The sequence below is a fragment of the Salminus brasiliensis genome, chromosome 16 (assembly GCF_030463535.1).
Source record: "Salminus brasiliensis chromosome 16, fSalBra1.hap2, whole genome shotgun sequence".
NCBI lineage: Eukaryota > Metazoa > Chordata > Actinopteri > Characiformes > Bryconidae > Salminus > Salminus brasiliensis.
This window is the reverse complement of record NC_132893.1, coordinates 9,254,471-9,280,317: the sequence shown is the minus strand read 5'-3', so window position 1 is coordinate 9,280,317 and position 25,847 is coordinate 9,254,471. Positions and strand designations below refer to the sequence as shown.

Below are 25,847 nucleotides of genomic sequence, written 5' to 3'. Positions count from 1 at the left end.
TCGTTAGCTGCTAACCAACTTTACATATGTCTAAAGGAAGATATGCCCAAAGCATTACTAATATATCTACTCCATTTGTTATGTGAAGTCTGTCACTCAAAAGACATTCTCCAATAAACAAATTTTCCCACCTCAAGCAAACCTCTATTAATAGCTTTTTTTGTTTTCAGACATGGAAGCCATATTTACAATAAATAGTGCGGTGGAAAGTATTTTTGTCATATAATACTTTTTTACTTCTACAAGAAAAATCTGTACTTTTTATTCACTACTTTTCAAAACAGGGTTACTTTAAATGTTTAATTTAAATGCTAAACTAACATTTGAGGTTTTTGAGTATATCTTTAACCATTTCTGCTGCATTATAATGTTTAACTAAGCTAATTAACTAATGTTTAACAGCTAAATGTGTTCTTAAGCCTCAACCTTACTGTCAATATCTGTTTGGTTTGATCCAAAGTAAAAGTGTCAGAGATGCGTATCAAAAGTTGCTTTGACAGATACACTGAGGAGCTGAATGCAACTGTTTTTACCAAAGTTATAACAGTATTTAAAGTCAATGGCTTTAATTTGAGATTATGATATCAAAGAAATACTAAAACAGTATAAGTACAAATAGAAGATATGATGATATGAGAAGTGTATGATTTTGCAGATGATGCTGCAGCTCTACCATAAACCATTATTTACATTCACTGTCATAAATAATAAAACGTGAAAATCATACTTCATGGGATATTTGTACTTTAACTTAAGTATGGGACTTGTGTGCTTCTGGCACTTCTTAAAACATAATGTGACAGGGTGGTAAATTTTATCCTAAAATGGCTGTAGTTCTTCCTGACCTAGCACACATCCCAATCAATTTGAAATATAATTGTCTTTTCATTAAAAGGGTTATATGTTTTCTCTATCTGTTTGTGTGATGAGTGGTTAGGCTGAGCCTGACGAAAAGGTAAAAGAATATCAAGACTTTTTTGTTCCTTTCCTTTTTTTTTGTTCTTGGCCATTCCAAAGGCTCAGATGATGTCACTTCCTGTATGTGATCTCATTTAAAGCGACATATTACAAAACAGTAAAAGTGTGACGGGGTGGTAAGTCAAACTATGGGACACCAAAATCATAAATGTTTTTGCAAAAATGAGAAAATAATAAAGGTTTGATTTAAAAAATACATTTATTCTGTAATATTTTAGATGTAAACGTCATCTTATATATGCAAAAACGACTAATGACAAAATATAAAAAATATCATTATATTTATATATACTTTTAAAGAAAATAAATCCTGTTTTTCATGTAAACAAAAACTTTGGCACAAAAACAAATAATCACAACAAATACACATTAGCAGTGGGTTTCCTTATTGCATGTATATTGCAGTATATTGAAGGCTCTGTTGTGTTTGTTCATTACATTAATAAAAGCTATATTTAAAATTATAATATATTTTAATCTTTTTGTTTAAAACATTTGGGCATATGTTTCAGTGACATACATATATTGAAGATATATATTGACATAATAATGGGCCAATTTGTAATATTGCGAATATTCCAAATATATATTTGAAATATTCCCCAAATGCACGTCTTATATGAAGTAGTCCGTATGAAGAAGCCTAAACCATTTTTAACATTTTTCAAACGTGCTGACTTTGGGCGCTCTTCTTCCTCACAACGCAACTGTTGTCGCACCATCACATTTTCCACTGTTCCTGTCTTTGACAACAGAGGGCGCTGTTTCCTAAAACTTAGCCCTATCGTTTCACTTTCTGTCACACGGATACAACAAACTTTTTTCCACTATGGTTTTCTACAGATTGCAGTTCTGTAGAGCCTTAAACAACAACTCAAGCAAGCCGTAATTAGAAAGCGATACTCTAGCCGTGCAAAATAACACGTCTGGCGGAAGAAAGGCTTTACTTTCACTTTCACTTAACGCTGCATGGAGGTCAGCGTTTTTATTCAGGTTTGTTCATTATTTTTCAAGACGGCAAACCCGCTACAATACCATACGTAAATTAGTTAAACTAGGTTTGTCATCTACATGTGCTATGTCATTCAAATAGTTTGGGCCTCGTTTTACATTCAAGGCTAAAGTTGTTTTTGTTTTCTGCTGTAACTGCTACACCATTTAAGGTTGGAACCAGTAAGGACGTAAACAACGTCTGCTCATTATTTTTTTTATTTGGACAGCCCGGTAGGATGTAAACGCATTTTAACATGGTATTTCATATTACATCAGATTACAAGTGAAAGCTAGTGTTGCTCCCCCGGTCCCTCCAACTGAAAAGCACTTCAACCAGACAAGCAGAACAATGCTGCTGGTAAGCATGATCCTTCTCTCCATCGTCTCTTCTCTTGAAGCAGAGGACCATGGAAATTCAACATTTGCCAGTTTCCCATGGAATATGCGATTGCCAGACAGTGTTAAACCACTCCACTACGATCTCCTGATCCACCCAAACCTGAATTCCCTTAGCTTCACTGGAACAGTACAGATCCGTTTGGAGGTTCAGCAAGAAAGCAGTTACATATTTCTTCACAGCAAGAACCTTCACATCTCCAGAGCACTTCTTTTAGGATCCAGACGTCAGCATCTTCTTCACGTTCACGAGTCCGAACCTTTTGAGCAGATTGCATTGTCTTCTGAAAACCTTACATTTATAAGGGGATTATATGCAATCCAGTTGGATTTCTCAGCTAACCTCTCAGACAGTTTTCATGGCTTTTATAAAGGCACATATAGGACAAGCAGTGGTGAAGTCAGGTAAGAACATATCTTGTGTTTTTTTACATTCATTTAATTTTCATGCAAAAGTACAAGTTACTAAGTCAAAAGAAAATAAGTTAAAAAGCGGGAAACCTAACATCCATGCATGATATTTTAGGCCACACATTTCATCTTTGTGAAAGAGGAGAAAATACACATACACATACACATAGCAAGTGTTTTGATCCATCCTGTCAGTGTTATAGGACAACTCAACACTGTGGTTGTGAAAGAATATAGAGCTGTCAAGCAGACCTTACTGAGAAAATTTGCAAATCAAACAGACAAGCTGTGAGTGTAGGTACACAGTAGGTGTATCTAGTATACTGGCTTCTAAGAGTAAGTTGATTTTATGTATGTTTAGTTAGGCCATTAAAGATTGTGATACATAAAGTGACTTTAGGGGGCTTAAATTCTGGTAACTGATAATATCAGGTCATTTTAAATGTTACATTTGTACTTCAATACTTTTGTGCTTTACTGACTGATACGATAAACAGTTCTAGTCATATATTTAAAGGTGTTTATTTACTGTTTTATATCATTGTCTGATGTCTACGTAGCAGGGTTAATTTATTCAGGTGATTTTGATTTTGTTTGTGTTTTTAATGTAGTTATTGCTATATGTGTAAAAGAGTTAGTCCAGTTTTAATCTTGCATTTTTATTGTTTTACTATTTTAGTGTTTTACTATTGCTAACTTTCCTAAACACTTGCTTAAAACTTATATTATATTTAATAACACAATAACATTCAGTTTTACTCTGATTGAGAGTAAACTTTACAAAATAAAATCTGTTCATATGTAGTCCTAATTTAAGTGGAGCCCAGTTAAATTAATAAATCAGTGGTATCTGAAATTCTACAAAGGGTGTCGAATTTGCTGAACAGCTAAGCTTACACATAGGCCAACCTTTTACCAGCCTTAAATGACACTAAAAACTAAACATGAAATGTGAAACAAAGGTCAGAGTAAACATTATCATATGTTGCATACATACATCTGAAGGCAACATTAGCTTACTTTTTTCTTAATGTCTATGTGGTAGGTACTCAAATGTCATGGTCAGTTTGTCCTTTGTTCCACCCCGATTTAGAAAATGTCATTTTCCAGTCCTAAGAATAAAGTGTAGTATGACTGGTTTAAAAAGAAATGAGTTGATTATTGTCAGCCAATAAATCAGTTAAAGCCTGCTGTTGTGGTCTTGTTTTAGTACCAAAAATGTCAAGTCAGGTAACAGTTTAGTCTGATTTACTTTCAGACTGGAATTACTGCATATCCTCTGTCAAGAAAACTAGGACTTGGTAATCCTTGGGGTTACTTTGAAGTATAAATGAAAAATGTATTTATGTCCATTTCAGGGCATTGGCTTCCACCCAGTTTGAGCCCACACATGCTCGAGCTGCTTTCCCCTGCTTTGATGAACCAGCTTTTAAAGCCAACTTCTCTATCCGTGTACGGCGAGAGCCAAGACATATTTCTATATCCAACATGCCTAAGGTACAGTCAAATATATATATAAATGGTAAGGTTAATCATATATTTGTCTGTCTGTGATGTAACAGATGTTTTTCTTTTAAGTTGAAAACTGTGGAGCTTGCAGGTGGTCTGCTGGAAGATCACTATGATGTGACAGTGAAGATGAGCACTTATCTAGTGGCCTTCATTGTATGTGATTTCCTCTCCATCAGTAAAAGAAGCCAGCATGGCGTAGAGGTGTGTGCCTTTTTTTAGTCTGATTTAGTTGACTGCTGCTAATTGCAGATATTTCTATTGATGAAAATGTTCCTTGTGTAGATATCAGTGTACACAGTCCCAGAGAAGATCAGTCAGGCAGAATATGCCCTAAACACAGCCGTAACACTGCTTGACTTTTATGATGATTACTTTGACATCCCCTATCCACTTCCCAAACAAGGTAAGTAACAATTTTGTATACACTGTTTCAGAGAAAATCAGTTAGCACAGCAGTAACACTACACTACAAGAAGAGTAACATTGTGTAGTTACTTGCAGCAGAACAGATTGTAGATCAATATGAAAAGAGGCTACAAATGTAGATTTTATGTTGCTTTTAGTCAATCAACCAATCTACCTTTAGTTTTACACAGAAGTTAATTGATAAATTTTCTAATCATTATAATCTTTGCCAGTTCATTGAGAAGGCACATTTTAATGAAAGATTTTGGTACTACTAGCTCAGTTTCATATTATGTGATTCCATCTTTTAACTTTGTCATCTTTTAATGTTATTTTCCCAGACCTTGCTGCAATCCCAGATTTTCAGTCAGGTGCTATGGAGAACTGGGGCTTGACCACATACCGAGAGTCAGGGCTGCTATTTGATCCTGAACGCTCTTCTACCTCAGTCAAACTGGGCATCACCAAAGTTATTGCTCATGAGCTTGCCCATCAGGTTAGTGTTTTAGAGTTTTTCTAAATGTCTTGAGCAAGAACAAAGCACTTCCTCATTTATTAACCTATTTTCCCCAGTGGTTTGGTAACCTGGTGACAATGCAGTGGTGGAATGACCTGTGGTTAAACGAAGGCTTTGCCAAGTTCATGGAGTTTGTCTCTGTTAACATCACCAACCCTGAGCTTCAAGTGGTGAGGGATTTTTATCTCTGCATTGGTAACATTAGAATCTTGGGATTATTATATGTCAGTAACAGCTTTCCTGTTTAAAGACTTGTCAGTGTTGTCGGTCTCCAAACCGTGCTATAAGTAGGTAAAACCAACATGACACTTCTAGTAGGTAGTCACCAGAGCGCTGTGCTTCTAGGTGTAAACAGGTCATATGTGATGCTTCTGGTGTTGAATTGATTTTATACCTGTATTTCTGTTTTAGGATGATTATTTCTTAGAGAAATGTTTTACTGCCATGGGGGTGGATTCTTTAAGCTCATCCCATCCTATTTCTACTCCTGTGGAGAATCCGGCTCAGATCAGGGAAATGTTTGATGATGTCTCCTATCAGAAGGTATAGAAGCTAAGGACTTGGTTACTTACTTGAATGTTCTTTGTTTTCATTTATTTAATCAATGTTTCACATAATTGTTTAAAGGGGGCCTGTGTTTTAAATATGTTGAGAGATTTCCTGACGCCAGAAGTATTTAGGATTGGTATCATTCGCTATTTGAAGAAGCACAGCTACCAGAACACTGTGAATGCTGACCTCTGGGACAGTCTGACAAATGTGAGTTGTACATATGCAAATAACTACTACCTACCCATTTGCCATAATTAGCTTTAGTGCTATATTCTATCATTAAAACACAGCTTTTCAGGCATGTCTTTACTTTCTTTTATTTCTTTTTATTGGCCCTCCAGGTGTGGGCTTACAATTATATAATATAGATTTGGTGTTTACATGCTTGCATGGGACAAAATCTAAAATCGAAAAACACCATGCATAGACGGGTTCCTGACTGGTGCAACTGTCTAAATATTGTCCATATCATCAGAAGATTGCGAGGTCCCCTGTGATGTCACAGCCATCTGAGAGTCCAAAAGACCATAATTGGACTTGATATATTGTAGTAGCAGTAGTAGTAGTGTGTATGTAAATGTGCAGATAGTTTTGTTTTATTTAACTCAACTGATGTGTCTTTAAAAGTTTATGTGGGTTGTGGTTTGAGAAATTTAGATCACTGTCCAACTAGAATAAATCTATGTCATGGCATTCCTGGTGGCAAATACAGTAGGCACAGCAGCATGGATTATCCCCTGCATTGCACAAATAGACAGTTCAAACGAATAGTCATAATTGAAGGGTTTGGGGTTTGATTATCTGTTGGTATATGGAAACATTGCTGCTTTCAATTATGTAAATGCATTTATTGCTCTTTTCAGATCTGTCAGTCAGATGATTTAGACCTTGGGAGACTGAAAGTGGATGGATTCTGTTCAGACAAGTCCAGAACATCTGCCTCTGTATGTTACTATCACCTGTTTTGAAGATACATTAGTACAGTAAGAGCACATAGATATTTCATGATAAAATAGTTATGCTGTTAACAAAATCAAATAGCGATCTGGAGTAAAGTGTGCCATTCTTGAGAAACATGCAGAATGAGAATTGTTTATAGCGGTGGTGATAGGAATCACACTTCTGAACGTTTTATTTCACAGAAAACTATTATACAGAATGTTTATGAATATCGCCACTATCCAATGAAAAACATGTATCTCCAAAATTATGACTTTACAGAAGAAGGCAAAATGTTCTTAACTTTGAATGGAAGTCAGTGTAAAATAAGAGTATTTCATGTAATTATTCACACAGTGCACAGAGCAGCTACAGGGTTCTAACCAAAAATGGTCAAAATGAAGATACATAGTTTTCATTGGATAGCAGCGATATGTTTTCTGATGCCCCAAATAGTTTTACAGTTTTGAGAAGATTTTGTCCTAAAACATGTATTTTTAATCTATGCAAGGTAAGATAGTATATAATTTCTGTTTACCAGAAATGGTATATGGAAGATGACCTGAATGTGAAGGCTGTCATGGATACCTGGACACTGCAGGAAGGTTTTCCCATGATTACTGTGGCAGTTAAAGGACGAGAAGTTCAACTAAAACAGGAGAGGTTTCTCAAAGGGGCAGATCCTGCAAATAATTCAAGGTTAGTTTAGATATAATATAATGTTTTTAATTTTTATTAGGACTGTGTTTTGACAAGAACCTGGCAATACAGTTTGTATTGTGGTACAGGTTCAGTATATTGCGATGTATTCTGAAGAATGGTCATATATTGTGTTTTTTTTAACTGTCATAGTATAAAACACACCACCATATGCATACAATCTGTTCTCAAAAAGTTTACTTTTCATGCAGTTAGAACAGTCTTATCTAGCGATAGCACAAAATAACTCAACTGTCTGACACCATTCTTTGCATGTAAACTGTTTATTAATTTTTAAGCCTCAGTACAGTATTGCAAAACATAATATTGACATACTCATGTGTATTGATGTTTTCAAGTGTATTGATGTTTTCTTACACCCCTATTTTTCACTACAACTGAAAATAGTGCAGAGTCATAATGTATTTATTCTCTTGTACCCTTAAACAAAGCTTCCTTTGGCAAGTGCCCTTGACCTACATTACCAGCAGTTCCAGCTCTGTCCAGCGCTTTCTGCTAAAAAACAGACAAGGTTTGTACTGTTCAGGAGAATAGTAATTTCCTAATTTTTTTATTTAAAAAATCTATATTCTATCTATATTTTTTTAAAAACACTCACTTTTTCTACAGATGTGTTATACTTGCCAGCTGAAGTGGAATGGATTAAATTTAATGTGGACATGCGAGGGTATTATATTGTCCATTACGAGGATAGGGGCTGGGATGCTTTGATAAGGCAGCTTCAGCTCAATCATACAGTGTTCAGTGGAAATGACAGAGCTAGCCTCATCCACAACATCTTTCAGCTGGTTAGGTGAGAGCCACTTCCCACATGCAGTATTTATTTCACTTTGAGTGTTTGGCTTGTAGACATGGCATACACACACAGTAGAAGATATGTATTATTTCTACAATATTCAAAATCCTAGCAGATTTCATGGGATGATTTTTAAAAATTAAATGTACACTTTTTTTTTATCTTTCATGTGTCTCAGTTTGGCGCTGTTTGCAGTAAGGGCTCCACAGTATATTCATGAATCAAATTGTGCACACCAGACAGTCATGTCAGTTTGAACACTGTACTAAATATAAAATGTATCTGTAAGTAACTAATGTAATGTAATGTAAAATAGATCTTTTTTTTGTTTTAAGAAATACACTATATGGACAAAATTATTGGGGCATTTTCTCATTTATTGTTTCTTTCGAAATCAGAGATTTCTTGAGTTCTCTTTAAGGCTTTCGACTATACTTTGGAGCATTGCAGTGTGGATTTAATTGCATTCAGTGACAAAAACGTTATTAGGGTCTGAATAATTAATGTATGCATTTGCACATCTGTGTCAGCAATAGGTGCAACTTAAAGTAGCTGAATTTATATATTGCAAGTGGTGTCCACAAACATTAGTACATATAATGTAATTAAAATAATTTCAGTAGATCATGCAGCTGTTAAGTGCAGACTAGGTGTAACGTTTTACATTTCTCTAATCCTTTTAGTCATCATCCAGGTATTAACCAGTGTGAGCACATTTCCCAAAGTGAGCTCAATACTTTGTAGCACTTGATGAACTGGATAGTACACTGTGAAAGTACCTTTTAAGACAGATTGAATAATGTATTTCGACTGCTGATTCTGATGTTTCTTCCTGAATCTTACTTATCTTAGCATTGGAAAGATTCCTCTGGACAAGGCTCTTAGTCTCAGCCTGTATTTGAAGTATGACACCGAGATCATGCCAGTCACACAAGGTTTCAATGAGCTGGTGCCTCTGTACAAGCTAATGGAAAAGAGAGACATGGCAGTCTTGGAGAGTCAGCTGAAAGTGAGTAGAACCTTTCTTATGTCTGAACTCACATTCAGGTAATATTAATTGACCAGACAGTAATGATGTTCTAACTAATATCATGCAAAAATACTAACATGGCTAACAAAGAATGAAAGCTAATTTCCTGGCTAATCTGAACATCATGGCATTGATATTAGATCACTATTTAGTGTTTGGAAGATGTGTAATTATTTAAGCCACAAACAGTTGTAGCCTAAAGCAAAAATATTTGACATAAAACAGTTCTAAAATAATAAAAGTAAATAAATTATAACTGGCTGGATACTATGAATTTTCATCATCTAGCCTGAGAGTGCAACAAATGGCACCTCATTTTACATGGATTTTAAAGCTAAAGGAAGAAAGCTTTTGAAGTGATAGTCCAAAAGTTTTAGAAATCTGCTGAGAATGTGTAAGTGCACTGAGCATGTTTCACTCAGTTTTTCACAATGGTGGCTTATAGCTGCCTACTGGACATATTTGGCTATGCAGTACCAAACATTCTGGTTAAAATGAAATGAAATTAAATGTAAATACTATTGTTTGAGGACTTTGTGTACTCATGCAGGAAGTAATTTTTAACAGCATAATACTGACTGTTTAAGTCACTGTGTTAACACTTGGTGTAACTCTGTTTGCAGGGCTACTTGGTGAATTTGTTCCAGGGGTTAATTAATTCTCAGACCTGGAGTGATGAGGGCTCAGTGTCAGAGAGGATGTTGCGGAACTATCTGCTTCTTTTTGCCTGCATACGCCGTCACCCGCCCTGTGTAAGCACTGCCCAGGAGCTTTTTCAGAAGTGGAAGGAGTCAGATGGCAACTTGAGGTCAGTGTTTTCTACTAGCCATATACACCTACAAATACTTTATTCCTGTTGGTCTTTGTACTCTACTCTGTGCTCAAACCTCCAGATTGCCTGCTGATGTCCGCTTGGTGGTGTACACTGAGGGGGCACGCACAGAAGAAGGCTGGGACTTCCTATTGGAAAAATACTGTCACACCATGTACCCCTCTGAGAAGAGTCAAATTAAAGCAGCACTGTCTTACAGCCCACTGGCTCATAAGCTGGAGTGGTTAGTTCAAATTTGTCTAAATTAGAATTTGATAAGCACAAACATATGAAGTTCCTACAATGTTTCTGTTTTAAATGCCTGCATTTACTGTCAACAGGGTAGAAACCTGTGTTTTGTTTTTTTGTCTGAGTACAGGCTCATGGAGAAAGGTCTAGAAGGCGAAATCGTAAAGACCCATGAGCTGCCATCTCTTGTCATTAGTGTCAGTAAAAACCCCAAAGCCTACAAACTGGCCTGGGACTTCCTGAGATCCAATTGGCAGAAGCTAGTAAAAAAGTGAGTATTTGCTGACTGTGGAACATTTAAAAAAAAAAAAAACATTCCATAGCAACATTTTTCCTGAATTTAAATATTAAATTAAATAAATGAATGTTTTATTTTTTATAAGAGCCAGTTAAGCCAGAAGGCTTTGTGTTCTTGATTTCAAGAAAATAGACTGTCCGCACCACTCACTTAGAAATCATGTTTCATGTTATATTTTTTCCTGTTGTTTGGCTATTTACTTATTGGTAGTACAATTGTCATTTTTAACATCAGTTCTGTCATATGTATTGTTTTGGCTAGAGTTTCTTGTAACATTCTGTTCACCATGTAGAAAAAAGTTGGGAAACTTGGGAAGTGGGAATGCGAGAGAGGGCTACAATATCCCCATTGACTTGGATCTGCACTGCTAAAAAATTATTTAATCAGGGAATAGTAAATATTGGCCTTTTTTAAAATATGTAAATATTTTTAAGAATGTACATTTGTAAGATATATTTTTGCACTGTTTACAGTGGGGAAAAAAAGTATTTAGTCAGTCACCAATTGTGCAAGTTCTCCCACTTAAAAAGATGAGAGAGGCCTGTAATTGACATCATAGGTAGACCTCAACTATGAGAGACAAAATGAGAAAAAAAATTCTGAAAATCAGATTGTCTGATTTTAAGAATTTATTTGCAAATAATGGTGGAACATAAGTATTTGGTCAATAACAAAAGTTAATCTCAATACTTTGTTATATATCCTTTGTTGGCAATGACAGAGGTCAAACGTTTTCTGCAAGTCTTCACAAGGTTGGCACACACCGTTGCTGGTATATTGGCCCATTCCTCCATGCAGATCTCCTCTAGAGCAGTGATGTTTTGGGGCTGTTGGCAGGCAACACTGACTTTCAACTCCCTCCAAAAGTTTTCTATGGGGTTGAGATCTGGAGACTGGCTAGGCCACTCCAGGACCTTGAAATGCTTCTTACGAAGCCACTCCTTTGTTGCCCTGGCAGTGTGCTTGGGATCATTGTCATGCTGAAAGACACAGCCACGTTTCATCTTCAATGCCCTTGCTGATGGAAGGAGGTTTGCACTCAAAATCTCACAATACATGGCCCCATTCATTCTTTTATGTACACGGACCAGTCATCCTAGTCCCTTTGCAGAGAAACAGCCCCAAAGCATGATGTTGCCACCCCCATGCTTCACAGTTGGTATGGTGTTCTTTGGATGCAACTCAGCATTCACTCTCCTCCAAACAATGAGTTGTGTTTGTACCAAACAGTTCTACTTTGGTTTCATCTGACCATAAGACATTCTCCCAATACTCTTCCGGAACATCCAAATGCTCTCTAGCAAACTTCAGACGCGCCCGGATATGTACTGGCTTAAGCAGGGGAACACGTCTGGCACTGCAAGATCTGAGTCCCTGGCGGCGTAGTGTGTTACTGACAGTAGCCTTTGTAACGTTGGTCCCAGCTTTCTGCAGGTCATTCACTAGGTCCCCCCGTGTGGTTCTGGGATTTTTGCTCACCGTTCTTGTGATCATTTTGACCCCACGGGCTGAGATCTTGCGTGGAGCCCCTGATCGAAGGAGATTAGCAGTGGTCTTGTAGGTCTCCCATTTTCTGATTATTGCTCCCACAGTAGATTTCTTCACACCAAGCTGCTTGCCTATTGCTGATTCAGTCTTCCCAGCCTGGGGCAGGTCTACAATTTTGTTTCTGGTGTCTTTCGACTGGTCTTTGGAGTGTGACTGTTTGAGATTGTGGGCAGGTGTCTTTTATACTGTTAACGAGTTCAAACAGGTGCCATTAATACAGGTAATGAGTGAAGGACAGAGAAGCCTCTTAAAGAAGTTACAGGTCTGTGACAGCCAGAAATCTTGCTTGTTTGTAGGTGACCAAATACTTATTTTCCACCATTATTTGCAAGTAAATTCTTTAAAAATCAGACAATGTGATTTTCAGAATTTTTTTTCTCATTTTGTCTCCCCTAGTTGAGGTCTACCTATGATGTCAATTACAGGCCTCTCTCATCTTTTTAAGTGGGAGACCTTGCACAATTGGTGACTGACTAAATACTTTTTTTCCCCCACTGTAAGTCAATGTTGCATTTTCATCACAAGCCAACTCACTGATTGCTTTAGGGTATGTCTCAGTAAATAAAAGTGAATGCAGACTTGCAGGCTTATTCTGAACCCCTAAAGTGTCAAAATACTGTGTTGTTTTTTTACATACAAAAAAATTAACTTTATTATATCCCTTGTTTTAAATACACATTTTTTCCAATCACTGAATATCCTGCCTGATAAGTATTTAAATTAGCATGTAGGTATGACACTATTGGTTTCGGCTGCTTAGCCAACTTGCATAAACACATAGCGTGAGCAGAGTGTATCTCCAATGCATTACATTACATGCAGTGACACACTATTTATTGAAACTAAAAGCGCATATTGGTTTGAGTGATGTCACTATGTATGATATATATGCTTATATAAGTTCATTTGAGATCATTTGGCATTGGAAATTCACTAATGCAGTGTGTGTGAAAATGATTTGCACTTTTCTTCTAGGTTTGATCTTGGTTCTTCCTCTATCTCACGCATGGTTGTTGGAGTGACTAATCAGTACTCAACCAGGGAAAAGCTAGAGGAGGTAAACATCATGCAAACTACATTAACAACTTTATAAATACATTAAATACATTATCATGGTCTACTATACATGGATTAAAGGAAGCTTTAAAGGAAGCTTTACTTGGTATTAAATTCACCTCAACCTGCATTAGGGTTCTCCACCCCACCATGCTATACCAATAAACAAATACAAGAGCTTTTTTGCCCATTTATCCAGAAGAGCACTTGTGAGGTCAGACACTGATGTTGAACAAGAGGGCCTGTCTTGCGATCTCCATAATCTTCTATTTTAACCCATATGTTTTTTAATTGGGTTGAGGTCAAGGCTCTGTGCAGGCAAGTCAAGTTCGTTCACACCAAACTCACCCAACCATGCCTTTATGGACCTTTGTGCACAGGGGCACAGTCATGCTGGAACAGTAAATGGCCTTCCCCAAACAACGTTCCACACCATTGGAAGGTTGCTAAAGCATAATACCAAAGCATTATTGTTATTATGATAAACTAGATTTAAGGGGCTTAGGCCAACACCTTAAAAACAACCCCATGGCATTATTTATCTTCTACCAAACATTACAGTTGGCCCAGTGCGGTCAAGCAAGTAATGTTTTCCTGGCATCTTGAAGCTCTTTTGAATGTTAGTAAAGGCAGATTGCATGGCTTGATGGTCATTTTGTACACCTGTTGCAATGGGACCGAATGGAACACCTAAATTCAATGATTGAGTCACAAAACTTTTTTTCATTAATCAAAGTGTAGTTTTCACTGTTGGATAAACAGTCATACATTCTCTGTCATACATTGTCAGGATAGTTGTTCAGTTTTTGAGTGAACGTGAAACTGTTAAATCAACATTGCCAGGGTCAATAGCCTCATAGCCTTAGCGTAAATCAAAAGCAACTGACTTGTATTAGTTACATTTCAGGTAACAAGAAAATTTTGTACATCGTTGCTATCCCATAAAAACCTGGCATCTCCTTATTTCTTTACATTTTGTCTAAATATCTTGACAAACAGACCAATAGAAGTGCTCCAAAAAAATGTAACAAAAAGACAGAAGTCTTTTTACATTGACGTTCATTAAACGTAAAGATGTTTTCCCTATTCTTGTTAAGTTGTTGTTTTAAGATACAAGGTTTTTGCATGACCCCAAATGCATTGTTTGTAAATAAGGCCCTTGTTCCACTCTCGTTTCTACAGGTCCTGTCATTCTTCAGTTCATTAGAACAGAACATGGGTGCAGGACTGCGCAGTGTTCAGCAGGCCCTGGAGAACATTGAGGAGAATATACGTTGGATGGATAGGAATGTTCCACTTCTGAAAGACTGGCTGAACAGCCACAGCACCTGACTGTAGCTGTAGAACCTCTGCAAATTCAAAAATGAAGTTCATGGCCTTTACTGTAGTGCATGACCACAAGTAAAAAGAACCTACATGCTTTGGACTCCACTAAACTAAACAAGGTTCATGTGAAGCACAGCAAAGAATCCTGCAGGTCATTGTGTTGTCAAATATAGATAGATGTTATGATTCTATTTTTTCCAATGTTGTGTTTGCTTACTCCCATGTCTAATTTAAAAAGAAAATGCTATCTTTTTAATTCCTATGTGGACCACCCTCATACCTAAAAATCTGACATCCTTTTAAATAGTTTTTCCTGTTCAGAGTGCACAGTTTGGTATAAGAACTACTGATCTTATAAAGACAACTGAATTATTTCAGTCCAAATAAATGATTTGAGAAACAAAAAGATTTAAAAACATTTATTTTAACTAATACAAATGTTTAAAAGTCAAATCACCAAAATATCTGAAAATTCTAAAAATATGCAGGCATGATATTTGTATATTTACAGATATAAACATGTTTTGCACACTGAGAGATGCAACATTAAAACAAAATGAAGACATACAACATTCACAGTCTTAAACAACATGAGCATACAGCAGTTTGTACCCAAACAACCTATTAAGTGAAAATACAGCAATGTTGATATTGTTAGAACAGAAATAATAATGTATAAATAAATTAGCAGAAGGAATTAGTACATTGCAAATCTGGAACATCTAGAACAAGTCTTCAAAAGACCCCTTACAACCATAACAAGTAACATTAAAACAATTGGTGTAACTAATGTCAACGGGCACAAAAGCATGACTCTTAAACTCAATTAAATTCTTTTGGCCATACTGACAAAAGCTGCTTTGACCACTTATAAAACCATCCATGTTGATCATGAAGAACTAAATATGATCAGGGCATTACAAATAAGCAAATTTGCTTGGCTTTACCAATATACAGTAATGCCTCCCACAGAGAAAGCCTTCAGTGCTACCACCAGTCCATAACTGTATTATTCCTTACAAATGCGTTCTGACTATTTGCACCGAAACATGACACACCTTTCTAGACTCTCAGAGCTTTCATGCTCGGGCATCATAATCACTGACCATCCTCTTGATGTGGTTCAGCTTGGCTTTGAGATACTTGCATTTTCTTTTCTTCATCTGGTAATCAACACTCTGCAGAGACATTAATTAATTAATTAATTAATTAATTAATAAAAGAGGAAAAGAAAAGCATTACGACAACACTGCTGAATCAGTCCATGGTACTAGTGCCAACTATGTTTTGTTTTTGTTCTTCATAGTTTCAATTACAAATTCTTCTAATGCCTAAACAGATATTTCCACATCACTAAGCATTGAGCATGTGCAAAATAATAGTGAGAATTATAGCGCCACCAGACGTGTGACGGAAGGAAATGTGACAGAGTGGAACATTTCAGGTTAAACAGGTCACATTTGAGGGCCTTTATGAGATTCATGTATTTTTTACATGACCAAGGTTCAACCTCTTTAAGAACAATCTAAGTAATACATACGAATGGTGTTTTTTGTGACTAGTGTCAATATACGGATGTATTGACTGGGGAGTGAGAGGTACATGTTAAACTTTAAACTTAATTTTCTTTTTAATCAAATTTCTTAAATAAAGAAATAAAATACAAATAATAATAATAATAATTATTATTAAATTTATTGATTTATTATAGGAAAGGGAAAAACATTTAAAACCTTTAAAATGTAAAAAAATTTACTTTAAAAGTACTCTCCTCAACTTCAGATATAGTAACATCGCTTTTAAAACCTTGCTGGAGCAAAACAAATGACTGGGTCAGCATTTTTCTATTCTCAAATCTCAGGGTGTTTTTTTACACTAAACTGTGAGAAAAGTCTAAGACACGCTTACCTTCTTTTTGTCCTTTAGCCCGTTGTACTCATCCATAGCATCCTGTTACAGGACAATGACAGGTCAGCAAAAAAAAACTTGTTATACTTAAATTTCATGCAATTTTCATGACTGTGTTGCACTAAACCAGGAGCAACTGTCCAGCTGGAAAGCCTTCATGGGTCAAATCAGATAAATATGAATGTAAAGGTAAACACAGGAGTTTCAGGTCACGCTTGACTCAGCTCTACAGAGTGAATGGAAAAAGAAACAACCCAGATGTTTTTTTTCCTCCTTACCAGGAACTGTGGAGTCCCTTCTTGAAGCTCATCTAGCTCACGATCCACCTCCGCCAGTCGCTTGTTAACATCATCCATTTCTGCCTGCAGGCTCTTGTACTCTTGGTGCTGTCGATCAAACTCACGCTTGTAGTTTTCCCTCTCTTCGTCATAGGCAATGGGTGGGAATTCACTGTGAAGAGAGAAAAACAAACAAGCTTCCATGTTAAAAAGATGATTTTATCCATCTTTAGCTTGTTTAAGGAATACTCTCATTTTGCTGCTGCTTCTGTAGCCATGCATAGTTCCCCTGTGAACCATCGAGAGTGGTAACACTAAGTTTGGTAGTAGAAACCAAATTCAGTAATATTTGCTGATGATTTTGAAAATACCACAGCAACAGTACCCTATATGGACAAACATATAAAGACACTTATCTCTACTGTCCAGGGAAGGCTTCTGCTAGATTTTGGAGCATTGCTGTGAGGATTTGAGCAACAAGAGCTTTAGTCAAGATGTTGAACGATCACCATCCTACCTTATGCCCAACTCCCCAGCTCATTCATGAAAATTTACATAGAATGAATTCATAGAATGGGTGTATTTTAAGAAATCTTATTATTAAAGTATTTTACTTAATATGATCAGTACAAACATAAATGGAGGAAAATTTCAGGATGCTGCAGGCTAGGTCTATTTATTAACATATATATATTTACAGGGTATCATACAGTGCTCTACAACATGTTTACCTACTAAGCCATTTTAGTAAAAACAGACCAAAAGAGAAAATGTCATGTTTCGGAAAAGATAAACCCAGGTGTTATTTTTTGAGAGTTGCTAAATATTCATTTTTCTCAATAATGAAGCTCAGTGGATCAAGCATGAGTAACTGAATGGAATGCTCCATACACATAGGTGGCATAAAAATCCCAGGAAGAAGCAAAAGATTTCTAAATATTTTAGGATAAAAACTGACAATATAATATACAGTAACGAAGAGCTGCAAACAAGATTTTAAAGTGTAATACATTAACTTGCTTACTGCCTCAAATGAAAAAAATTCTCTTTTTGTGGTCCACTCTATAAATAGTCATGTGGAAACTGGGTCTACATTCATCAGGTCTCCAAACATAAAATGGATAAGAGTTTTAATTAGCTTCTCCACTTCATGAACCACCACATCTTTTATACTCAAAACATTATTTTTTTATCTTTGTTTCCCCCTATTGCGCATGTGAATTGCTTCATTTGAACTGGTGTAGAATTGTGGTACTAATATAACTAATATAACAGAAATACCATTTCTGTAAAGAAAATGTGTCATTTTTGACATTACTAGGATTAAAAGTCTACTGGTTTCTATTGAATGAATATTCCTTTTAGATTCTAGCCTGTTTTAGCAGCAGTTACTAATGTAACTTCTAATGTTCTTCGTTTTAATCTTTTCAAAGCTAACAAACATGGCTCATCTCGAGCCCTTCATTGGAATAAAAAGAGTGCAGGGTAGACACTTAATATGCTGCAGTATTCCAAAACCAGGATAATGAAACGGTTCTGTTTTCCACATAGTTTTTGATCTTGTATTTCAGGACTAGACCTAATCCCTGTCCAGGAAACCCAAGACTGTGAATCCTGAGATCCATTAGCCAGTTTCAATCTTTTTTAGGGCATCAAACAAGCTGCATGATCAGTTCACATTTCAAATGCTGGAGGCCAGGTGTGTGAGCTTACCTGGAGAAGTCTTGGTCATCAAGTTCATCTCCAGACGATGCATAGTCTGTGTCATAGTCCTTTCCATCCGTGCGGCGGGGGCGTCCAGCGCGTCTCTTCTTGGGTCGGCTTGCTGAGCTGCCAACATCAGAGCTGCTGTAGTAGGGAGCAGAATTCTGCACTGGAATATTATGCTCCACACCCCTAAACCATGCAAAAACAGAAAGTAGTTGATGACCATGATAAACTGTGCAACTGGGCACAGGGCAAGTAATGCTTATCAATGTAAAATAGACTGACTAGCCCATTTTCTCCCTTTCTGCTTAGGTCTAAATGACATTAAGCATACTTTCAAGGGAGAAAAAACACTTAAAATAAAAAGAAAAAAGCACTTTGTATTTAAAGACAATTACGGTTCCTGCATTTATTTCGAAGAGTATTTTTAAACAGTATTCATAACAGTTTATGGTAAATATAGTTAAAAGGGCAGGAATTACATACAGGCATGTCTATAGGAAGAAATGTAAAACAGCAACTCTACCCTCAGCCCCTACCTTGGCCATCATATATGTACACACACCCTTTGTACCAGATCATGTAACAGGAAACTGCCACATGTTTGTAACCTTCACTTTGCTTCTTGTTCTTTGCAATTAATTCACAGAATATGTATTCCATGACTGAAATGTAAAATGTAAACGGTCAATAATCTGAATAGTTTTTTAATTTATTAAGAAGTGTTTTGGAGTTATGATTTTTTTTAGGATTAATAAATGAATTGACTTTGGACAGCTAATAAATCTTATCTTACAAGAACATAATGCACAGACACATGCATTTTATCACGCAAAAACCTTTACAGGTGAATGGGGAAAAAAACTTTGGAAAAAACGTTCTTTGGAAATCAATATAAAAAATATTTTATTGTATTACTTATTTAGTCATTTTAGAGCATTTATGACTAACGAACAACTGCCAGATTCACATTATGTCAAAAAGTGAAACAGCAAAAATGGAGCTACAGAATGAAGGTTTTTGTGTGAAAGCGAGAATGTCTGCAGTTCACAAAAGAACTGTACTCACGCAAGACTGTCAGGAGGCTTGTCATAGATTGAGCTGTTGTCATCTAAGTAATTCCTCGAACCTCCAAACTTCTCAGGATATTCACTCAGGCCAGGCTCTGGAGCTCCAGACACATTATTCACCTGATAGAGCAAGAGAAAAGCATATAATATAACTCAATTTACAGTGTCAAATAGTATGGTGATGAAATGTAAAATAGTTTATAAAGCAGTAGCAAAGTTTTGAGTGCGTCTTCTGTACACTGCTGCGGACATGCATTAAATATATACTCACATATTATAAATAATATACTGATAAGTTCTGGTCAAAACAACCAAAACAAAAAGAAAACGTTTAACAGAAATCTACACCGGAGACTCAACAGCTCAATGCAATATCAATGATCCAGCATTATGTGTGTTCACTCTTTGAAATATTTTAATAATAAGTTCAGTTTAGAAGTTGAAACATTTTCGGTTTTATCATCATCCAAACATTCCAAACATATTTAATGATGTTGAGGTCTGGACTCTGGGGTGATCAGCAAATGTTTGCAAACGTTTTTTTTTTTTGCCATTTTTCATTTTTTCAGCAAGAGCTTCTTGATCAGATCCACATTCTTTCAGACCCACAGTGTTGAGTCATCCTCTCACAGCAGTATAATGGACAAAAACAGCTGTAGATTTTTTTCAGATCTGAAGCAAGAGTGGATTTCTATTTTTTCACTCTCTGACTTGCACTGTCCTGTACGTACATGTAGAGCGTGTGCCTGTTCATAATGCCTTTGGACTGATGCAAGTTAAAACATGCCACTGTACACTTGCTCAAAAGCAAGTGAAGCAGCCAGATATGTTATGCACAACCGCAAATGTAATGTGTATACATCTTCTAAAATAGTTGAATAGGCTCCTTCCCTTAGATGAGATACAAGTAAACTGAAGTGCTCTTTTCCTGTGCTGAAGGTATATTTTCCTATCACAGCTTTCGGATACTGGTTTAACCGGTCTGCCGTTGCACAGTCAATGTTATTTTGTGAAACTTATTCAAAACATTAGACGCACAAATTAATAAAAAATTTTAAGACAATTTGCAATATAATAATTCTAAAATGATAAAAAAAAAAAAAAAAGCATTGATAACCGTCTATTACTCCTCTAGTGTTTACAATCAAAGTACTGATGGCCAAGTGGTTTTAAAAATGAACATAGTCCTATTTCCTCAAATTATGCCCCAAGATTGTTCCACAAAACACCAGAGCGAAACTGTCACAACAAACCACACCCAGAAACCAATATGTGATTTTCCCTCCCCCACCTGCCACTGTGGCAGAAACTCGTTTTTCCACCTGCAGTACATTACTAAACGAGCAGCCAGGTCTCACTACATCAAAGAACAATTCCTCTGCTGTTTCACTCGCACCACTGAAGGTAAAGGCAGGTGTATCCAAAAGCACAAAAGCAAAAAAAACCCTCAAAATGTATCCAAATAAAAATTAATTAAATTAAAAAATTTAAATTAAAGACTACCAACAGCTCAAAACCAAACCTGATGAAATGAAACCAAGACTTCATAAAACTCTACATACCCAATCCTCTACATCTTGGGGAGGGTTAAGATCTTCTGCAAATTTCTCTCTGCGCCACAGAATATTCTCCTTCCCAAAAGAATTGATCTTCTGACGGGTCTTGATAGCAAACACCAAGATGATGACAAGGCACGCAGTAACCACAAACCCAAAAACTATGGCCACTGCCTGGAAGGGTAAAGGACAAGTGGGAGAAAGAAGTCATAGGATTGTTAGAAAATGGCTGCTGTTATTACTCAAACATAAATTAACTAAGAATATTATTGATTCAAATTTTCTAGGCCAACATTCTTTCATGGTCTTTGAAATGCTAGGAATAGTGTATTTTTGTTCAGTTTAGTTAACCTGTATTGTTTTATACTGTGATCTCAATTAATGGTCATCGTTTGATGAGCTGAATACTGCAGACGTTAAGAGTAATGAAGCTGAGAATGCAACCATAAAAACTTCCTCATATCCCTACTTTTGCCATGGGCTTTTACAAAACCTGAATATACGGATACGTTTGAGGAACTTCAGACAAACAAAAGCCACGGAAGTAACAAAAACAGAATGTGTACGCATTAAAACTTGATGGCACAAATACAGATTTGATACTCTTAAAAACAGAGGTGCTACAAAGGGTTCTTTATAGAAAAAACACTTTTGTTTTCATAAAGAACCATTGTGGAAGTGGATGTAAAAGTTTGTCACACCTATTTTAAACAAATAGATATATTTGGAATCAAAACAGTTCTTCAATGGCATTCCTCAAAGAACCCCTGGTAGCACTTTTATTTTTAAGAGTGTACCTCAAACCATTGGGGACTGCATAGTTTAATTTACTCTGAGAGTTTCAAGGATCACCATGGAGTGCAGTTGGGCAAAGTGCTTACCTCCTGAGGGTCCACCACGCAGTAGTGATACAGGTACTGGTTGACCATCAATTGACCTGCAACCTGAGAGTCCTGGTACTGGGCACACAGGGCTATTATCTGATTATACTGCATAGAGCCTGAGGTCTGAGCCATGGGGTTAACCGCAACCAAGTAGACTATGGTGGCTATAAGCATGAACAGAGCCAGGATGGCAGAGGAGATAATGACAATCAAGTAGAACTTCCTGCTGCGTCCTCGATGGGAGATCAGTATGATGAACATAGCCAGAAGAGCAGCGAAGGTGATTATGGCCATCGTAATCATGAAGCCCTTTGCCTTCCTGGGGTCATTCTGTGAGCCCAGAAGGCCATAGCCGAAGCCAGAATACGGTCCTGAACCAAAACCTCCACCAAAGCTTCCATAGGATCCATAACCTCCACTATAAGATCCTCCATAGGTGCCTCCATAGCCGCCTGAAAAGCCAGCCACCCCTCCGGTAGTGTCCCATGCTAATGTGGAGGCCACACAAGCAAAAATACCCACACAGAGGATAATGCAGATGACTGCCATAATCTTGATAACACCTGGTGGGGAGGTCCAGCGGTAAAAGTGCTGGATTTCATCATCAGGGTAGTAGGAATATGGAGGTTGGGGTACCACATTGCTAGAAGAGATTTTAAAAACATTACTTCAAATATTTGTTGTCAAGAAGAAAAAATCTGTTTTTGCATAAAGAAAAACTAAAGGTGAAGAAAACTATTTGAGCAAAGCCACAGATAATGTTAGGACATAATGTACACTCTACAGATAATACAAAAGAACATATTAAAAATATGTTTATATATTTTTTTAAAAAGCAAAAACACAAAACTTCATTGACTTACTATTCATTTTCAGACTCATAAGGAGGTGGGCTTCCGTTCGGCTTGGAGGACATTTTCTACAGCAGTAAAACGACGGGAAAACACGTTGCAATTATTTGTAAACTTGTAAATTACTCAACACATAACGATATACTATAGACAGACCGCATCTTGGCACCTCGTGTTCCAAGACATTTTTACACTGAGGACGAATTTGTACATCAAAGGAATTAAACTGTGTTTTGTGTGTGCTGTGTGCGTTTCGTGTAGCATAAAGCAATTCGCTACATTCTTTGAATTTGACGGAACAGCGACACATTATGAGAATAAAATAAATTGTTATAAAATTTATATATAAGTACTTAGCATTATTGCAGGTCATGTAAAATGTATGTTAGTTTGTATGCTGAAAGAAACTCACCTGTATGGACGGAGAGTTCACCCCTCCAATTCACTATGTTCCGGGTGCTGTGTGCTGCATTTTCCCCATTAGATGTAGTTGAAGCGTTTCTACGCCCAAACTTGCCCCGCCCACACAACGACTTCACCTCTAATCCCGCCTGCGTTTATCCGCCTCCATCAAGAGAGGTGAATTTAAAAATGGTCCATAATATTAATTGGTTATTTTGTACAAAAATGTAACAAACAAAACAATTTACCACATAATCACTATTTGGCTAATGTTATTATTCTAAAATAATATAATACGTGACAATATGCATCTTTGCACTGTCTATAGCTAGATAGCAAGCAAATATCGGTCCGCTGGCTTGATTGACCACTGCTGGCACACCCTCGGACCACCCAGATAATTGTCATGGGTACAAAATCTAACCATTTTTCACACATTTAAGAAAATAAACATTAATATGTTAATAATGTTAATAAACATTAATAATATACAAATATTACAAACAACTGAGAGGAAATCAATTATGACTAGGTCTGTTCATGATATATAAACCGTACAAAATGCTTTAGTTGAAAATTAATGTTAAATGTTTTTTCAAAATTGAACTGTTGGTGGAAAACGAACAATTAAAAGGGGCATTTTGTCGAATACTCAATTCTGGTTTAACCACCGGATGACCGCATGGAAAATGCCAATGTCAGCTTTGCCTTAAAACAGTGGGTTTCCTCTTTCTATTACCGTTTTTGCCCGGATCACTTCGCAGTTCAATTCATTACAATTACTGTCTATTAAAATCGCATCTCTGCATATATCTTTACACGTTACCAGCAGTCTCTATAAGTATGGTCTTTTGTTATGTAGATGTTATGCATCTTATGTAGATGTTATGCAGATGATCCATTGTTATGCATATGACACCCAGCTCTATATATCAGCCAAATCTGACGATAAATTTAGATATAAAACTTATGTCACATAACTTACTTCTTCTTAACAGTAACAAAACTAAGATTCTCCTTTTAGGTCCAAAAGACACTAGAAATAAAGTCTCAGACTTAATGTTAGACTTGGCTGATGCTTCCATTATTCCTGGTCTAGCAGCTAAAAATCTTGGCGTCCTATTCGATTCAGATCTATCATTTGAGCAACATGTAGCTAATATTAGTAGGACAGCCTTTATGCATCTTAGGAACATCGCCAAACTAAGACATTCCTTATCTCTACAGGATGCAGAAAAGCTAGTACACGCTTTTATTACCTCAAGACTAGATTACTGTAACACACTCAGGTTGTTCCAGCAGGAACCTCTATAAACTTCAACTAGTTTAAAATCCAGTTCTTAGTTAGTAAGTAACTTAGCAAGCATGACAAGCAAAATTCAGAAAACCCCAGCAGGGGAAAGAGTCTTTTCCTATAAAGCCCCCCAACTCTGAAATAGCCTTCCAGATAATGTTCAGGACGCAGACACAGTCTCAGTATTTAAATCTAGGCTAAAAACTCATCTGTTTAGTTTAGCTTTTGGTAGTTAATGTTTTCCCCTAGATAAATGTTGTAGGTTCAGGGAATTGTAGTATACTGAGATGCTGGAGCTGTAGTCTCGCTGTTTGCACACGATCACTCAGGTTTGTGGAACAGATGGTGGAGCAGATGGATGCTAGCGTTTCAGGGTGCTCCCATATCTGTGTTACCTTCTGGCTCTCTGCTTTTAATTAGGTTGTTACAGTCAGACCGGAGTTGTCAGATACACTCTGATACTGTCCAACATTCTCTGCTCTCTATAAAATCCTCTCAGAACTAACTCTGTCTCTTTACCTTCTCAGAGTAAATGGTCACCCAGCCCGACCTGTTGGAAGACTGCCCGCTGAGGTCCCTTCTTCCTGCGTCAGACCAGCTGCCACCCACCAGTCCGACCAGCAGGTCCATTCCCTCCCACCATCACCCATGCCAGACCAGAGGCACACCCTCCTACCACTGCTACCTGCCTAATGACCATGTTAAAACCTGAATGGACTCTTAACTATCATTACTCTCATTACTCTTACCATCACTGCCATGACTATATTAAGTTATACTACACCATGATTATTATATTATGATTATGATCAGAACAGTTTAACAGTATAGATGGTTGGGTAATTTTTCTCAATACTTTATAAGTAGTTCTGATGAGAGGAGGATGGGTCAGGATGGATTGTGAGTCAGGGTTCCTCCTAAGGTAAGGTAACTCCTAGGAGTCTAGTTTTAGTAAGGACCCTGGCTGCAGCATTTTCAACTAATTGAAGTTTACTGAGGTTCCTGCTGGAACAACCTGACCAAAGTGCATTACAATAATCTAGTCTTTAGGTAATAAAAGCGTGTACTAGCTTTTCTGCATCCTGTAGAAATAAGGAATTTCTTAGTTAGGCAATGTTCCTAAGATGCATAAAGGCTGTCCTACTAATTTTATCTATATGTTGCTCAAATGATAGATCTGAATCGAATAGGATGCCAAGATTTTTAACTGCCATGTTCTTGTCCACAGACTGACAATGAGGGAAGCAGGACTTAGGGTGCAACTCAGTTTGAGACGATTTTTGTGTCGAACATAGCGCACATTCAGAGAAGAGAACAGGTACAGTATACTACTGTATTTTTGTAATTGCACATTTACTGT

The 25,847-nt window shown here is 36.8% G+C and overlaps 2 protein-coding genes across 4 annotated transcripts; one reads left to right on the top strand and one right to left on the bottom strand.

Moving 5' to 3' along the window:
- The first annotated feature begins 1,759 nt into the window (after nucleotides 1–1,759).
- Nucleotides 1,760–14,943, top strand: erap1a (endoplasmic reticulum aminopeptidase 1a). Of its 2 annotated transcripts, XM_072658482.1 has the most exons (19): nucleotides 1,760–1,971; nucleotides 2,199–2,772; nucleotides 4,137–4,275; nucleotides 4,357–4,491; nucleotides 4,573–4,693; nucleotides 5,037–5,191; nucleotides 5,269–5,382; nucleotides 5,624–5,755; nucleotides 5,840–5,971; nucleotides 6,628–6,708; nucleotides 7,245–7,402; nucleotides 7,855–7,934; nucleotides 8,033–8,216; nucleotides 9,072–9,228; nucleotides 9,873–10,057; nucleotides 10,143–10,304; nucleotides 10,440–10,580; nucleotides 13,131–13,212; nucleotides 14,394–14,943. In XM_072658482.1, the coding sequence occupies exons 2-19, from the start codon at nucleotides 2,321–2,323 to the stop codon at nucleotides 14,541–14,543; spliced, it is 2,760 nt and encodes a 919-aa protein (XP_072514583.1). In that variant the 5' UTR covers nucleotides 1,760–1,971; nucleotides 2,199–2,320; the 3' UTR covers nucleotides 14,544–14,943. The 2 variants fall into 2 exon arrangements, with proteins under 2 accessions (XP_072514583.1, XP_072514582.1); XM_072658481.1 differs by having other exon boundaries at nucleotides 1,760–2,772.
- On the bottom strand, nucleotides 14,942–24,344 carry oclna (occludin a). 2 transcript variants are annotated; one of them, XM_072658492.1, is made up of 9 exons: nucleotides 23,204–24,344; nucleotides 22,804–22,859; nucleotides 21,938–22,583; nucleotides 21,063–21,230; nucleotides 19,499–19,620; nucleotides 18,437–18,619; nucleotides 16,724–16,895; nucleotides 16,446–16,487; nucleotides 14,942–15,715 (listed from the first exon to the last, which is right to left on the bottom strand). In XM_072658492.1, the coding sequence occupies exons 2-9, from the start codon at nucleotides 22,854–22,856 to the stop codon at nucleotides 15,617–15,619; spliced, it is 1,485 nt and encodes a 494-aa protein (XP_072514593.1). In that variant the 5' UTR covers nucleotides 22,857–22,859; nucleotides 23,204–24,344; the 3' UTR covers nucleotides 14,942–15,616. The 2 variants fall into 2 exon arrangements, with proteins under 2 accessions (XP_072514593.1, XP_072514592.1); XM_072658491.1 differs by having other exon boundaries at nucleotides 22,804–24,344.
- Nucleotides 24,345–25,847: the final 1,503 nt, after the last annotated feature.

Excerpts from the sequence above, each read along its gene's own strand:
- oclna (XM_072658491.1), bottom strand. The coding sequence starts at position 22,856 with ATGTCCTCCAAGCCGAACGGAAGCCCACCTCCTTATGAGTCTGAAAAT. Across the intron at positions 21,231-21,937 it reads GCGTGGTGGACCCTCAGGAG|GCAGTGGCCATAGTTTTTGG; the intron begins GTAAGCACTTTG and ends TTACCCTTCCAG. Across the intron at positions 15,716-16,445 it reads GGCTAAAGGACAAAAAGAAG|AGTGTTGATTACCAGATGAA; the intron begins GTAAGCGTGTCT and ends ATGTCTCTGCAG.
- erap1a (XM_072658482.1), top strand. The coding sequence starts at position 2,321 with ATGCTGCTGGTAAGCATGATCCTTCTCTCCATCGTCTCTTCTCTTGAA. Across the intron at positions 8,217-9,071 it reads AACATCTTTCAGCTGGTTAG|CATTGGAAAGATTCCTCTGG; the intron begins GTGAGAGCCACT and ends TACTTATCTTAG. Across the intron at positions 9,229-9,872 it reads TCTTGGAGAGTCAGCTGAAA|GGCTACTTGGTGAATTTGTT; the intron begins GTGAGTAGAACC and ends CTCTGTTTGCAG.